Raw genomic sequence first — 17,340 nt, 5'->3', positions numbered from 1 at the left:
ACTGAAATGGTATTTCTAACAAGATATAGAATACTTAAATTTTTAAAAAGTTTTTACTCTGTTGTAAAACTATGTAATAAGCATATACAAGACTATAGTGGACGCAATCCGCTCTCGGAGGATAACGGTAGAAAATTGTCACGTCCAAATAAGCCCGTAGTCGTGTTCCGATCGACGAGAGAGGAACGGTATGATGGATAGCCGCAGACGCTTTTATCAGTCGTTTAAGCGCGATCGTGCCTCGATTGTCGATGAGCACGGGTCGGCATTCACGATTTCGCAACGCGCGCGCGGATATTGTTTGTCAATGAGATATCCTGAAATGTTCCCAGAAAGTACCTCCGCGATGATCATCCGTCACCGACGAGACGCGCCTCGCGCGTGATCAAAATCACGACGACTCCGACGTGCGAATATCGAGACTCATGCCGTGGATTGCACGATAATAGAAGAGGGGATAATTATGCGTCTCTAAAAGCGATGCGATCTCTCGAAGGAAATTATGAGGCCGTGAACATTTCTGATATCGTGTTATGCCTGAGTTTCTTGATGATGCGAAAATTTCACTCAGAAAACATAGAATTTTTAAGAAGCATATTTTATTGGCGAAAAAAAATAGAGTGGCTAGAAAAAAATAGAATTTGTTGTGAAAACTGATAAAAATCTATTATTTTATAAATTTATTCTTTACTTTCTATCTCTAAAGTGTATGAACATTTATTTCGTGTTTCTATGTTGCTAATCGTATATATATATATTTAGCGCATTAAATCTTTCAGCTTTACCGAAAGTAAGTCATGGCTCTCGCTCGAGATCGTTCGCGTGCCCCAACCGATAACTTAACGATTTCTAAGAATACATGCTCCGGAAACGATATACGGATACACCTGATTAATGCGCGACGTAACCAGCCATAAGTGCATGTCATTAACGATCGTTCATTTTTCATTGGGATATTCACGGGGACGCGTGTGCCCGCGTCGAGCCGGTGTATACATTTCCGATGAGAGATCGGAGAGACCGCAGCCCGTTGTGTTCGGATATCGGCATACCCTGTACACACATTAACCGGCCGATATATACGAAAGCCTTTAGCCGACTCGCGAGCGGGAATAATAATTTCGAATGTTCCTCTCGGAGATAGATACGGACACGAAGAGGGTGAGAGGGACGATGGGCGCTGGACGTTTAAACTAAACGAAGACAGAGGCGACGAACCGAAGAGATAAAGAGTGAAAGAAAATGGGAGAAAGAAAGAGAGAAAAAGAGAGGAAGAGAGAGAGGGGGGGTTGAGATATACGTTACAGGTGAGAGCGCGAGTATCGCGTGCTGCAAACGAGCCAGCAGCTGCCCGCTTCTGGCTACACGGTCCCAGGTATTAATATGCGACTGACCGAGTGGGACTGATGCTTTTGCTGTAGAGTAAACCGCTGGGCCGGTAGTATTACGTCACATCAGCCGTACGCATCGCGGCCGATCGTGTCCTTTTGCCTTTTCCCGTGCGCACCCTGCGCCGCGTCAATCTGCCGCATCGCTGAATTGTTAAATTACAGTTTATATTACGCACGTCTCTACATTCTGTTGGACGTGAAAGAAGAAAGACGACGGTCGCATGAACGTCGCGTCGCTCGCGTCCGGACTGATACCGCGTTCCCCTTTCGGATAATTATTTTTAGTCAAGTTATATGCACGAATAGCGTGAAACTCCGTCGCGATGAAGGAAGGAACGAGGAATTAAACGATTTTATTTATTTTATGTCGGGAATCGTTCACTTCATGAATATCGGTCTTACACGCGAGGATTTTGAAAAGCGGCATGCGGCGACGGCGCATGGAACGTCGGAAGGTTGACTGACATGTTACCGTCTACCGCACTAATATTAAACTATCATCGTGGAAGGTTCCGAGCGCCGTTTCTTTTCGGTTTCTTTAGCTCGTGCTCACGTGCATGTGAGCGATGGGTCACGTGAGCGGCCCTGCCGGCGAGTATATGTTGATTTACGCCGATCGTGAGGCTCCCGATATACTTTGTCGAGAAGAGAGGTGTATTAAGTGTGCGAGAACCCGGGGCCCGGTGGTGTTCCCTCCCTCCCGTCATTAGAGTTCCTCAAGAATGAGTGCTTTTTCATTTTCATGCGCTGGCCGCCGGCAAAGAGTGGGGCCCCGTCGAGTCCCGCAGCATAGTCGGAACATCGGACCCTCGTTTGAAGCGAAATGCCCTGGTATTATAGCACGGTATGCCACCGTCCGCATTTTTCCAACATCTTTGTGTTAAAAATATAATCGAGATGCACATTTACAATGAAATGACACAAGTTTTTAAAATAGCATCGCTCGTGTTGCGCTACTCTTGCAGAGTCCCCCGGCACAATTGTTCTAAATATGCGCATATCGTTGAATCACGTCAGGGAAATTACGTTTCCTCCTGTGTGTGTGTTAGCGGAAAATTCGCCGTTAGTGAAGACCTCACTCGTGTACGACACCGCAAAAATGCCGCGTCACGACTTCCTTATCGGCCCAATGGATCCGGCCAGGTGGCGGCGGTCGGGCGCACCGAGGAAAGCGAGCGCGGAACCGGGCGGAAAAGAAGCGCGGTGAGCTGAATTAAAAGAACGACTTGTCGGTTAGTTGACTCTCTCCGGCTCATAGTTTTTCTCCCTCCGTGAGAACGCGAAGAGGAGCGAGAGGCGAAAAGAGAGCGAGAGAATGAGAGGGAAGAAGCAATCTGTTTTCAGCCCGGGATAACTCCGCAGCCTCCTTCGCTTCTCTTCCCTCGGTCGGTCCCTAGCCTATCTACCTTTCATCCCCCTTTTTCATTCCCCATTGCGGGGTTACGGAGCACGGCTCGGTAACCTCCCATCGACGACGCTTCTCTATCGCCGCCAGCCGCCGTAGCGGGCGTAAAAAGCACATCCGAATTGAATCATTGCTGAATAAGCGGGAAAGTGGCTGCGCCGGATGGAAGGAAATCGGGAAGAGCGGCTAACCCCCGAGTGTAGCGGAGGGTCGTTTTCCATCCGACTCATTGGTACACTTCTTCCCTCGTGTCGAACGCGCCTCTCCTCTTCCCTATCTCTCTTCGAGCATCGCGAAAGCATTTGAACCGCGCTCTTTCTTTCACCTATTCTTTTCGCTCCACCACACGAAACTCGGACGAACTTTAGAAAATTTATTCCTCTGCAAGTTGAGAACGCAAAAACTTTGGAATTATTCAAACATTGAGGAGGAGTTACTTCAAAATTTTCGCGCGTGCGTTTATATTTTAAATCTAACGAGAATTATCATAAGACGTTTTACATGTTTCAATTTAGAGAAATGTACCAGCTCAAACACGTTGTCATTGCTCGTTTCTCTAATCTCACACGGGGGACTCGTATAGGGTCGCACGATACCTTCGAAAACTTCTCCTGGAAAATTAGTTACTGCCGTAAGATACTTCGCTCGACAATGGTGCAGCCCCTCAGAGTGGTGGAGAGGTCGAACCGCTAACTGTTGCGTCGAAACCTGTACGATGCCTCCTGGCTAATAAAGTAACTTCCACGAGACGATGAAAGAAAGGAGAATTCACGACATGTATGTGTGTGCGTGTACACACATACACACTCAGCATCGTCAGAATAAAGGCAGCGAGGATTGTGCTTTATACGCGCTCCCACAACCTACTCGTACTCGCGTTAACGTGCGTCGAGATAAATCCACCCTTGTAGCGAAGCGTGTCGGTCGACCGAGGGTCGTTCAATTAGGACGAAACTCCCCCTTCAAGCGACGAAAGCCAACTTGCCGTTTACATCGCGGACGAAAACTTTCGATAAGAGTATCGTTTCAAAGAATGCGTATGCTTTGAAAACGCAGTGGTCCGATTTTCATCTCCCTGCTCCGCGCGAATTTGGGGTCAAAAATACAGCCATTGATTAAAGAAAAAGCCTAAAAGTGCTTATAGTTGTTAATAACTCATCGACACCATCTTGTTCGACCGAAAAGATTAATACTGTTATATTTTGGATAAATACCATAATTAGTTATATATTTTCAATGGTAATAGAAATTATTAATATATGATTGTTATCACGTATCTACAGTTAATAAATATGTGAATTGTTAAAAAATAAGTTCTAACACGATACATCTTCCCGTACAAACATTTCAACCAAAGAGGCAGGCAACTCTATGTAGTCGCTGATGGAGTTATAGTGCATTTTATGGGGGGCGCAAAAAATATTTTTATTGCGAGCGACGGGCGTATCGCTACTGAGGCGATCCGAAAGCGGTGCGGTGGTTTACGGTCCGCCGAATTTATTCTCGCGTGAGAGGGAGCCGCCGCGGTCTACTGGTGACACAAAAGAAAAGCTTCTCTCGTGCGCCACGTCTATAATCCAGCAATCCTTGTTCTTGGCCGCGTGATTACTTCCGTTACGAAACGGCGAGCGCCTTTAAACGTATCAGGCTGTTTCATCGGCCGCGGCGGATCCCCGCCGATATAGCGTCGGAAACTTGACGGAGCATGACGACGGTTGCTCGCGGAAAAAAAGGTATGCCTATAAGTATATACCGTTTTTAAATCTCGCCTATACGGGACTCTCTTGCGAATACTCGATACAATCTTTTCAGCAACAAGTGGTCGATTGTTTCCTTTGCCTCGCGCACTCGGGGGCTTTCGTCGACTCGGACGTTTTCGAATTCCCAGAAGGTTGTCGAAGGACTCGAAGCCTCTCTCGGTGTTCTGCTGCGGAGAATTATTGCACTGACGGTAGAGTAACAGGAATAGAATAACGGGTTGAGATTTCTAAGCTTCTGACCTTAAATCTCATAGATATTTCGTTTTATAAATGTTTCGTTCAGAGTCTTACATTTCGTAGAATGTAGAACTGTCCAATTGATTTCAATCGTGGGAGACCCTTTTGAAAGTATTAACTTTAGACCTCGAATACAATCATTATTCACACCCCTGCCTAATGTACCGCTGTTGCGGTGATGTATTCGAGATGAGCGGCGGGACGGAGAGAAAATACGGGCGCCGACGTGGTCTGTAACCGTAACCATTAGGGTACCGTGAGTTCGTCGCGCTCGACAGCGACATTGCGCCCTGCACGTGTCCGGTCGATGCGGGACGCACGTGTCACGTGTGCCCGAGGAAGCTCCGTTCGGCGGGCTTGTGAGCGACTGGAATCAAACGACGACGAGGACGACGGCGACGACGGCGACGAAGGGGGACGACGACGACGGAAGGACATCGTCCTGGATGGAAACAGGAAGGGTGGCGACAAGTGCTTACTACACGACAAGTGCGTATCCCGCGCGCGACAAAGTGCGACAAAAGTACGGAATGCACGGTCGTGTGAACCTTGCAACGAGTCGCCTCGAAAAAGGCGATGTCATCGAACTCGGTTCTCGAGAGGGCTAAGCGTTCACTCGGGTGACACATCTCTTCCCCCTTAGAATAGCATGAAGGCCTTTCCCTCGTCGCGTGGGATATTAAATCGCGGATAGACAGCATAGTCTGATGGAAAGTTTAGAGAGATCTTGCATTGCTCGGAATGTCATTGGATTGAGTAGAAAATGCGATTGTAAATTGGCTGATTTTGGACAATATCCGAGAGAAAAATATAATATAATTTTCTTGGCATCTCTTATAACAATGTGATAATTAATAAACAGATGTTATATTTTCCATCCATGATGTTAGATTTTAATAACGCATTCTGTAGCTGGGAAAATTACCGCATCGTTAGAATAAAATTAACGACGTAGACGTAATCATATTTATATACATAGCGTGCGTTCGGAATATAATAGAATATAATTAACGAGCACGCGAGTAATATTCATTAATACGAAATTAACAGCCCTAAGAAAACAAGTAGCGTAACGCTGTAATTATCTCGTCATTATATGCAAATAGTTTTTAGCGCCGCATATCAGTCGTCAAATATTATTTCCCACGATCGTGATTGGCAGTCTCCGAGTGATTACACGAGTAGTCAGGAACATAAAAAAGGTGTCCGAACAATCGTCGCCATGCACCGAGCGCATTCAGACGTTGGAATTTAGTCGTAACACGCGACTTACATCAATTACACGAGGGAGAGGAAGAACGGGAGGAAGACTTATGCCGTCTAACTCTCCGCCACGAATTGAAATTCCTTCAAAGCCCCTCGGATACGATGCTTCGCAAATCGTTCATGGCTGCGTTCTACCGCGCCTCGTATCGACGCTTCGCTCGTCCGACACGAACGTGCCGAGCAAGCCACATGCTCCATCGCTTTGATTCCTTCATCCCGGTCGACGTTTTTCCTCGCTACCGTAGAATGCCCGGCAGAACGGGGCAATTCGGAAGCGGGACGCGCGACGCCGTTATCGCCATCGAATCGACCGAGTTCTCTCACGGAACCCGTACGTGCTCGCGTCGTCGGTAGTCCGCTCCGTGTTCGCTTCACCTCGGAATTCACGATTTTCGGTGTGAACGGGTGCTCGAGCTATCGAACACGATGGAATGTCGCGTGTGCGGGCGCTACCGGGGACTCGGGTTTAAGCTACGCCGATCTACGACTCATATGAAGCCCCGAGACGGAGAATAGGAAGAAGCGAGAAGAGAGGAAGAGAGGAAGAGAGGTAGCAGCGAGCGTACACGTCGGAGGAATACGAAAATCGACGGTCGATCGGCGCTCGAACGCCTGAGTTTCCTATGCGCGAGTAATAAGACCAGATATTCCCACACGGGCCCTAAGATGGGCTCGCCCTTCCGCCCGCCCGCCCGTCGTGGGAAACTTATACGTGAGTCGAGCGATGCTGAAGCATCCACCCCGCGAAACCAGCTTCGAGAAACCTTGAAGCTTTCGCGACGCAGGTGCGATTCGATTAGCAGCCTATATTTCGGTGCGCCGACATTTTTCAGCGCTGCAGCTGGGACGTGCCGTGCGCGCATTTGTCACGTGTTGGACACGGCGCGAGGGATGGTCCCCCGCCGTATTTTAATTGGACCGATCGCTTACTTTAATCCTTTTTGGTACGAAGACGCCATCGCGTTTTCGTGTCTTGTTTTAACAAGGCACTGGCCACAGTCGCCGGTTGGCGCGATCGTGTCATCGTGACATAGAAACGGAAAAAGCTCTCGATGAAATTAGCGCAACGCATCTGTGCTTTTCGTCGACATTCTATTCACGAATCGTCTATATTTTTCTTTACGGAAGCATCTATTCTGTACGATCGCATAATACGCAATAATATTTGCTTGAACTATAATCTTTGATTTCTTATTGTTAGCTTTGCTGGCCGCGTTAGTGCTATTGTGATAGAATAACTCGGAGTCGTTTTTTTAATTTAGCTTATGGAAATGTATAGAACATTGTCAACGTTTGTCAACTTATAAAATAAAATAGCAATCAAAATTCTATTTTAAATAACATTAATTAAAATATACTTTGACATCTCTTTCAAATAAAATTAAAGAGATTACGTTTTTTTAAATGATAAGATCCTCTGGGGAAGCTTTGATTTTACTGAATAGTGATGTGCGATATATACATTACGACATTTATTGTCATCGTGCATGATGGATTATGGTCGATCGTCGTGTCTCGGGATTCACGCGTGCATATGTACACGACGCGGCGCGGCGGAAGGAAGGATGCCAGGTAGGGCGACCTGTATCGGAGGTGAATCTGAGCCCCGTTCGGGGCAGCGGAGATGCAGGTGCCTCTAGAAACCGGCGACGAACGAACGGTAGGGACGGGGATATGGGAGAGGCGTAAAGGAAGCGGGCCGGGGCCCTGCACGCGCCTCTGACGCGCCGATGCCACCGATATCTTCTTCTTAAACTTTCCTATCCGCTCATTCATGCCCAACTAAATGCCTATAATTTCGGGTATGATTACAGGGCACCGTAACCAACGCCCCGTGGATTCATGCTGCCCCGCCGAGAGAGAGAGAGAGAGGGAGAGAGACAGAGAAAGAGCTCGTTATGCAAGGGGGCCCGACGAAATTGAAACGGAACGAGCCGGCGCCCCTCGGTTCGTCGATCGTTTGAGGACGATTCTTTCCCTGCGTCTCGTCCTTTCGCACACACACCAGGTAACGTATATATAATAACATATAAATCCCCGCCCCCAGCTTCGGACCAATCGGACCGATGACAGGTGGCCCCGCGTGATTATTACTAATTTGCTGTAGGCTTGAGCAAACAGAGAAATCGCCACGACTATCCAGGTGCTTTCTACCTCGGTGCAGCCTACTGGAATGTTGCCGGAGCTCGCGGTTCGACCGCTTCGGCTCCTCGTGAGACCCTCAATTCGGTCTCTTAATTGCGGCCCGATATACGGGGTGTCTGAAATACAGTTCGTAAATTTTAGAATATATCTCTCGCGTTTTTCGAACCGAATAAAAAGATGCTAAGCGCGTGATTACGATAAAGAGATCTTTCGTAAACTACTAATAGTAAGTCGCGAATCGCCGTTCTTGAATTATATGTATTACCTTTTACTCCTGAAAGATAAAAACGAGTCTTGAAAGAAGAAATACGAGTTTATAGCAACATGCTCGTGTCATTAAATTATTAAGCCATACGATCGCCACTAGTGGTCGTCGGAAAATTGAAGGATAGAGATTGAAGTAAATTAAAAAAAAATTGCGCCTGATAATAATGATGTATCATAATTGGCGTACTAAGGAAGTTACGGAAGCTATGGGGACGATCGCCAAGAGCGGCGTAATTGAACATATACGTTCCTCGATCCTCGTGTGTGACGTACGTGCCGCGATCGTTTTCACGGAATGAAATCAGCGCGCCTCGCCGTATCATTATGATAATGATTTCCACACCGGAATCCCCGACGGGTTTTATTAAAAAGAGCTATCTGGCGCAAATGCGCGCAGCCCTCCGGCCGTACCGGATAAATAGGTTCTTCAAGGTGTTCGCGCCAATAAAACAAGTTTGCACGTAAAATGACAGACCTCAGCCGTACAAATACCGAAATTGTCGGAGGTTTAAGTAAAAGAGGGTATAATTATATGTACCCTACTCGCGCACGGAACAGCCGCCGTCAGCCCGGTTTCTTCGCTTTAATTCAACGTAAACTCCTCATATTACGAATTAATTAACCGTATCGTTAAAATATTGTTAAATAAAAAGTCAAGGTGACCGTTTGCCCACGCGCGGCAACGAAAAAGCGCCGTCGATTTGCAGATGAACGCTAATCCGATTCCGCTCACGTAACGATGATCGAAGAATTATTTCAGGATTTTGCCAATAACATAGTTATCTCGCAGATATATCTCTGTGTGATATATGATATCATATCTTGTATTTATCACATATATGCTTCGCTTTTCCCGCGCTTTTTGTTCTTGCAAACTTATTCGATTCGCACCTCTTAAATAACAAATTTCACGTTGCAGAGCGCACTAAAACGCAATTTACTACAAAAGATGGAAGAAGAGACTTACCTCTTGATGCTGGATTAAGAAGTCGGAGGCGGACGGTGGCGGGGGTGGTTCCGCGGAGACCTCTTGGAGCAGTCCCACGTGATCCCAACAGTCTTCGGACATGTCCATGGTTGGTCCTTCCTCCCTTCGCCTTCTGAACGGGTCCTCCCCCGTGGAGAACGGGGTAAGCCGAACCTTCCTGTCCCCCCTGGCTTTCGCGACACGTCTTCTTAACTTCCCCGATACACAACTGCGTACGCGCGAGGTACGATCGAGAGGAAGGTACTATTAGGCACAGTCACTTAAAAAAAAATCCAGTCACGTATCCCAGTCACAATGATATCGGCATGACACACCGGGCGGCCGGTGTATCACCACCGCCGGGAAGAAGAAAGAGAAGAAGAGAAGATCCACGTACGTATGTACTACGTAGTACACCGATTCGCCGACGACGGAGTCGACGTGTCGCGTGACCGCGTTCTCTGACGAACGACAAACGAGGCGGCGACGACGACGGCGGCGTCGAGGACACGACGACGGCCGTCGGTGGTGGTCAGTCGGCGTGGAATGAAGTTCGCCCGCGGGTTAGGTTGGGTTAGCCAGCGAGCGGGAGTTGTGCAGCATCAGAGCGCGCGCGGCAAGAGAGACGAGAGAGGGTCGTCGCTGGTGAGAGAGAGGGGGGAGAGGAGAATAGAGGGAGCGGGAGATAGAGAAAGAGAAAGAGAGAGAGAGTGAGCGAACGAGAGGGTGAAAACGACGGCGGGTGGGGTGCAGAGAGAATGAGAGAGACAGAGAGAAAGAGAGAGAGAGAGGCGAAGAGAGAGAGGTGTAAGGCGTAAGTCTGCCCTAGTCGCTCGCTTAACCGTGCAGGAGGTGGCGCCAATATAAACCGTACCCCTCCTCCGAGGCCCCCCCGACAAAGAGCTTGCGTATAATACCTGTATGCGTCTGTTGGTAGACCATCCCGCCTACCAACTACCGTACTGCGGGATTTGTGATCCGTGCCGCCGGTAATTATTGCGATTTCACTTATATGCCGACCCGCTTAACCCCGCGTTCCCTCCTCCGAGCCCCCCCCGTCCCTCCGTGCTCGCCGAACTGACCGCGGGAATTGCGGACGAGAGATGCTGAAGTGCCGAGGATTGAGGAGAATATTGGAAACGCAGCGAAGCTATCTTCTTTGATAGCGCCCCTCGTAATGTAAGAATATACGCGATTTATTTATTTCACACAAATACAGACATTGCGGAGGAAACTTTTCGTCTCGTCAGTCTGTAACGCTGATATAATAATGATTGAAGCAATTTGCGGCGAAGGCATCGCGTGTGCGATAAGAAGGAAATATCGCACCAATGTAAAAAAAAGTATCCTTCCACAAAATATATAATGAGTACGTTGCCCCCTCGTATCTGCTCCGATCGCGAATGCTTTACATTACATGAACATGAATTTACACGGGTGTCTCGGCGACGCGAGTAGCGGAGAAAAAGTGTATTGAGTTGCATTTACGGGGGAGGACGAACGCGAATATACGTACAGGATGTGAGTGCGATGTAATCGAACGCGCGAAGGGTTGGAATGCGATATGAACGCGTTAATGCGTCGTTACTGACAGCGACACGATTCGTTCGACGGTACTCCGGATCCCTCCCTTGCACGTTTGAGCCCTTCCATCGATTTACCCCGACGATTGTTCGGCTACTCTTTTCACTTTTTTTTTCACTTCTCACTCGCATTTTAATTCCCCCGTTGCTCCAACGCTGATTGACGCACGCTTAAAACGTTACTCGACACTTGTCAGTCGTTATCATCGCGTGGCGCAGAGTTTCATGCAACGCGCGGCTTGCCCGCGCGTCGGGACCGATGATTGATGAAGTCGTATATAAACGTTTGTAATTTAGTTTGAACGCAATCCGGTTTGAACGCTCTCGTATCGATACTTTACTCGGCGAATCTTAAACGACCGCTGCGCGGCAATTATTGGATATATCGCGGGATTACCACCGAACGAAACGCTACCAGAAAATGCACGGTCGCATCGTTGTGAAATTTGCCTTCAATAAACGTCAGTCAATAAACATCACCGTGAAATCGTGTTGAAAATTAATTCTAACGACCGGAGTTTTTGCGCGTACGCGAAGAGATTTTTTAAAAACGATCGATTGTGTGTGTAGCGAAATGCGCGAGGTCGAAAATTATTACACGGTTGCTTTTATTGCAAAATTCTCTCAAAGTTTCCTACAGCAACGTGGAAATCGGGTGTCTCGAACGCCGCCGGTTCCCAAGGTTGACACACGTCTCCGGGTAATAAGTAATCTGGCTCACGTGCAAACGATTTTTGTCGCGCGCCGAGCCGCCAGGCATAAAACAAGATTGCCATTAGCCGTGCACTCGGCGAGGTGCACTTTGTTCGGACCGCCGGTCTTCGACGATAAACGCGCTGCCGTTGGAGTGTTGGCCGAGTCCTCGACTTTGTGTGCACGCGCTGCCGAGGACGCCGCGCCGCGCCGGGCCGCCGACGAGGACATGTCGGGGGCCCCGGCTAGGTAGGCACCGTGATAATATGCATTGCCTATACCACTCGAGGCGCGCACCCCGATCGCGAATCTTTGAAGTTCGCGAATGGCTTCCGTCTGTCCGTCGGCAAACGCCGGCGCGAGGCGGGATAGTTAAAGTCGCGCGCTAAACTGTGGGAAAGCCAAATATACACGCGGGCTCCCCTTGAGAGAATCTTCGCCCGTTTTCTTAGCGTGCGTGCGTGCATACGTGCGTGCGTGCGTACGTGGAGCGTGGTACCTATATACGGGCGAGCACCTGTGACAACTTCTAATACCCCGGCTAGGGTAAACGGTAGGCCAGATCGTGCGGTCCGATAACTTCCGCGCTCGCTTCCTTCATCAACGAGCGAAAGACTCCGTTTTTAAACCCCTTCGATTCATTAAGGAGCTATAACTTTACTCTACGAAATGCTTTACGTTACTGATATTATTTGCTTCTTCAGCTGTGTCCCATCTGCCCTCGACGCTTCTCGTTCGACATAATTAACTATTTCTGGATGTCCACTTATTGTCAGTGATGTCTCGTATATAGATACGTATCGCGCATTGAAATATAAAATGTGCTCGAAATGTAAATATATGTCATGTAAAACTGCGAATCACATTGGAATTTTAAAAGACAGCAGTTTATAATTCGTACTGTTACATAAGAATGGAAAGAACGGTTTTGCTGAAGTATCTAAAAATAATTACGTAGATTATGTACAATTTGTAGAACACTCAAACTGATCACTAAAATGTCAAAAGTTTTACATTATTACTATCATACTTCAGCGACCTACTGCAATCATTATTTTGATGGTGCAACAAAATTATTTTCAGATCTGTATCTAACTAAATTTTTAGATACTTCAGCAAAACCGTGTACGAATGTATGAAATTACAGTAAAAATTCTAATAAAATTCTGACAAACTTTATATAACGCCACATATGAAGAAATTACCAATATCCGATCTAAATAAAGCTCGTTTAATGTAAATTATTCGTTTTCCAATAGTTTTATATGGTCTCGCGACGGAGGATCGATCCAAGGATTCCGCGACGCTTTATAGTACGTGGAGCAAATGCGGACGCGTATTGCAGCCGCGGCCGCGGCGGATCTCTTCCGGACCTCCCATCGTCCGGTCTAACGAGACCACCGGAGGTACGACGGCTAAAAACCTCGCGCAAAAACTGACTAAAGTACGGTCTTTATACGGTTCGTTTTATTTCGCGGCCGATTCGCCGAGCGACGCGCTCCAATTACGGGCGAATATATACGTCGTTCCAGCCGGACGTATATATTGCCCCCGCGACCCTATCGCCACCGCTTTATATGGCGAGAGAAGATAGAGAGAGAACGCGTTACTATGTCTCGGCTGTTGGGTCCAGCACGAATTTACTGCTTGCTCGCTAATGTCGCTCATTGTAAATGAAACAACGTGATTCCTTTGCAATACAATTTTATAAACTCATCACTGACCGAGAAAACATGAAATTTCTGTCGTTCGTTCGATCGCGAACTTATTTACATTGTTACCGATTTAAGTGATATTCAGTATAGTTTACTTTTATCGCGCTAATTCAACTATTTCTGTCATTGCTGATGTTATACTGTACTTACAAATCAAGTCGCGCAGCTTTAATGCTCGGAGCGTCTCGTCGACATTTTATGAATCAAGTCCTCGAAGGCAAAGACCTCTCGATGTTTCACGCGGAAGAAGTCCTGTTTACGTTTACCGGAGAACAAAGTGGCTCGCGGTGACGCATAAGAAATACTCGTATGTATAAACACGTTCCGTATTATTACGCGCGTCACGCGATATATACGAATGCTTCTTTAAATGTTACAACTACGTTTACCACCTTTACACTATTTTTTCAGTTTTCAAAAAAAAAATGAAATAAAATTATCCAGTTTGCGCATTAATTAACGCAATATTTTAATATCTTGTTACATTCTGAATCTTACTATCAAAATTGCCTCTTCTACAGTTCTATATTCTCTTAAAAAAAAAAAGAGTATCGAAATTTAAAGCGACCTATCGGAGATATTTTTTCTTCCGCCGAAGCCTCGACGAGTCTTCTTTAAAAACCGGAAAGGTGACAACCGTTACCGGCACGATCATGTTTTCGCGGGATATCCGCGAGCGAGTGATCGTATCTCCGTTTCATTCCAAATATAGTCGTAACCGGGAAGCAATCGAGACAAGCTATAATTTCAACGAGTTGAACTTTCGCCGCGAACGTAGACGCCGCGCGAGCGCATACCTCTGGCATATCAATCATGGCGCGATCACGTCACACGAACGGAACGTAGATATCCCATATCCTCTCGTGTCCGGCGAGGCGCCGGATTCGCGCTCATCAAATTTCTACCGGTTCCCGATCTCCAGCCTTACATCAGGCTGCATTCCGATATTCATCAGTAGTGAACATCTATATATATTTTACGTCACGTATACTTATAGATTTTCAGTACTGAAAGTTGCTGACAGTGAAAATCGGGGAATGCAGCCACAGAATGCGCGTCGCTCTCCCGTTATTTTTCGCGCGGGCGCGGATACCGGGGGGGGGGGGGGAGCAACTGCGACGAGCAGAAAATCAACGCGGGCAGCTGGTAAGTGGATTGTCGCGGCTTCTCCGTGGAATCTCGGGGCGGTAGATCATACGGAGTGCCCTCCGGCTCGCGCAGGATAAAGCACGGCGACAACGCGGCCGCGGCTTTTACGTATGCACGGGCATATAAGCATAACGCGGAGGAGAACACGGGTAGATGATATCGTAGATGCACCTCGGGGCCGGCGGGGCGTCGACGCGATCCTTTGTCCTCGTTCCCGGGCCGGCTCGTTCCCTACCGACCGCGGTCACCTCGCTCCCCCGGGGTCCCGCGACCCCGACGGGCGACGGTGCGCGTTTCGCGGGAATATCTGTCCTGCTCGTGCCGTGCCCCAATCTCGTGCATCAATCCAGCCGAGTTTGTAAAATTACGCGGAACGTGTGCTCGTGCGCGAGCTATACCGCGCCGCGCCGGCGAAGCCAAGGTATACACGTAGTTCTACACGCAGTTCGCGACAAAAGGTTACGTGCGTGGAGATATCGTGCCCGCCTCTATCTCTCTCGCTGCGATTTTCTTGAACCCACGAGCGACTGAGGTTAATGGAAAATTTGGGATGGGGAAAGATGGCGGAAGAGGAGCTGGAGGAGGTACTCACCGCGCCGAACGTCTCGACTTCTCGAGCGCGCGGCCCTTCCGCGAACAACGCTCCGCAACACCAAAAGCACTCGCTCACCCGCGCGTGAAACGGAAACTTTCGAAATTCACTGTACGCAATGACGGTAGACATGTCACTCCGACGCCGAGATTCGCTCTCGCGGCGAGCGAGAAGACGCGGATTCGCCAATTCGCTTGTATCAAACGACACTAAAACTTCTTAAATCCATGGCATCCATGCACTGTGTTCCGTGCGATAAGTCAGAGTTAATTCGAATCGACGCCACTTGCGAACGTCGATAGACGCGATATGGATTCGGGATTTACATTACGCACTGAGACGATCGACCGTCGCTCAATTCCGGCACTCCCGACACTCGTTCGCGGACAAGATTCGCAATCTTCCTTCTTCTTTAGTTACAATGGCTGCTGCCACCTTTTGGAGCGCAATATGGCGAGGAGATTCACGAGCGACGGGTTAGAGAACGCGAGAAACGCGGAGCGGGCTGAACGCAGCCCCGAATGCTATGGCAGTTATGGCACCAAGACGATCGACCGTCGTTCAATTCCGACACTCCCGACACTCGTTCGCGGACAAGAGATTCACGATCTTTCTTCTTCTTTAATTACAATGGCTCTGGCCTTCTCTCGGAGCGCAATATGGGCCAGAAGATTCGCGATCGACGGGCTAGAGAACGCGAGAAACGCGGAGCGAGCTGAACGCAGCGTCGCAGCCCCGAATTCGCACTAATACTAATACATACTGACCGCGACTACGCCAATAGGAAAAATGTGGAAAGAGTGGGGGAGGGCGCACGCCGCGGCGAGCCGGGCGAGCGTCTCGCGAGGCGCGCGTCTTCCAGGAAAACCGAGCCTAAAAAACGTAAACAACCTCGGCGACACAAACACGGCAGTAGAACGACGCGCAAGCGACGCTTTTTAAGCCGTTCAATTTCTCCCTACGAAATAATAAGTAAATAGACTGTTTTTCGACGCGGCGACTGAGTTCCACGAGCAGAAATGCGAAACGCTTGTGATTCGGCTAAGTTCAGCGCGCCGATATGCTTCTCTCGCGCGACTGTAATGCGAAATTCATACGCGGAGTGTTTTAAAACATTATGCAAAAATGAGTTAAGGCCACTCGACCAAACTCCGATTAACTTAATCGTTGATTAGTCCATTGGAAATGACCAATCGCATTTGCTCATTTAATAGATTGACCAATGCGATTGGTCATTTCCAATGGACTAATCAACGATTAAGTTAATCAGAGCTTGGTCGAAGTGGCCCTTAATCCGTCTTGAATAGATTATTAAAGCGTTATTTCGACCCAGTTCCATACACATATATAACTCATTTTTCCGGGAATTTTGCGAACATCCCCGTTTTCGCATATCGCTCGTGTTCATTAGTCCATTGGAAATGACCAATCGCATTTGCTCATTAAATAAATTGACAAATGCGATTGGTCATTTCCAATGGACTAATCAACGATTAAGTTAATCGGACCTTGATCGAAGTGGCCCTTAATCCGTCTTGAATAGATTATTAAAGCGTTATTTCGACCCAGTTCTATACATATATAACTCATTTTTCCGGGAATTTTGCGAGCTTCCCCGTTTTCGCATATCGCTCGAGTTCAATGAAGCTGGCGCCGCTCGCAGCGTGATTGTTTGACGAACGCATCTCCCCTCCCCCCTCTCCTTCCGATTTTTAACGGCTGTATTCGGTCCGATGCTCCGATCGCGTAGTGACGCGTAGCGCGCGACTCCGACGACGAATTTCGACCGTTACGCGTTTCTCGCGTCTTCTTATCCGCCAAATGTGAATCACGCGTGCGAACGAGTGTTCGGAGCGTCGGTATCGAGCGATTGGCGATCACGATTAATGGCATCTCGCGACTCGCGACATATTCGAAGGAGGCGGCAACGCAATCTACCTTATTCGGTAATTGCATATGGCGGACGACTTCTCTGGTTCAACGATACGCAAGTGAGTCGCAAGTCACAACCGCTTCTTTTTATTTATCGAAAATAAGCCTCGCGTATAAATGAACGCTTCGGAGTGCTGTACTTTTTGATAGACGGTCGGTTATTATTTTGGATTATTTCGCCCGGCTTTTCTGAGAAAGGGCGGCGTTCTCGCTCCGCTCCCCGCTCTTCCCAAATTTT

At 48.1% G+C, this 17,340-nt stretch overlaps 3 protein-coding genes across 4 annotated transcripts in view; 1 reads left to right on the top strand and 2 right to left on the bottom strand.

Annotated features, from left to right (window-relative positions):
• Nucleotides 1-7,246, bottom strand: part of LOC139815606 (uncharacterized) — a 294,108-nt gene extending 286,862 nt beyond the window's left edge. Inside the window, exon 1 of the mRNA XM_071782622.1 lies at nucleotides 7,242-7,246. The gene's annotated coding sequence lies outside the window, so the exon portion shown is untranslated. The remainder of the gene's footprint in view (nucleotides 1-7,241) is intronic.
• The window catches only part of LOC139815609 (homeobox protein caupolican), a 59,852-nt gene extending 50,281 nt beyond the window's left edge, over nucleotides 1-9,571 (bottom strand). The window contains exon 1 of the mRNA XM_071782626.1: nucleotides 9,439-9,571. Coding sequence (XP_071638727.1) covers nucleotides 9,439-9,546 — 108 coding nt within the window. The 5' untranslated portion in view covers nucleotides 9,547-9,571. The remainder of the gene's footprint in view (nucleotides 1-9,438) is intronic.
• The window catches only part of LOC139815616 (ankyrin repeat domain-containing protein SOWAHC-like), a 95,121-nt gene continuing 87,242 nt past the window's right edge, over nucleotides 9,462-17,340 (top strand). For both annotated transcript variants that reach the window (XM_071782637.1, XM_071782638.1), the window contains exon 1: nucleotides 9,462-9,601. The gene's annotated coding sequence lies outside the window, so the exon portion shown is untranslated. The remainder of the gene's footprint in view (nucleotides 9,602-17,340) is intronic.

The sequence above is a fragment of the Temnothorax longispinosus genome, chromosome 7 (assembly GCF_030848805.1).
Source record: "Temnothorax longispinosus isolate EJ_2023e chromosome 7, Tlon_JGU_v1, whole genome shotgun sequence".
NCBI classification, from domain to species: domain Eukaryota; kingdom Metazoa; phylum Arthropoda; class Insecta; order Hymenoptera; family Formicidae; genus Temnothorax; species Temnothorax longispinosus.
The sequence above is the reverse complement of the archived record's forward strand: the minus strand, read 5'-3'. Positions and strand labels throughout refer to the sequence as shown.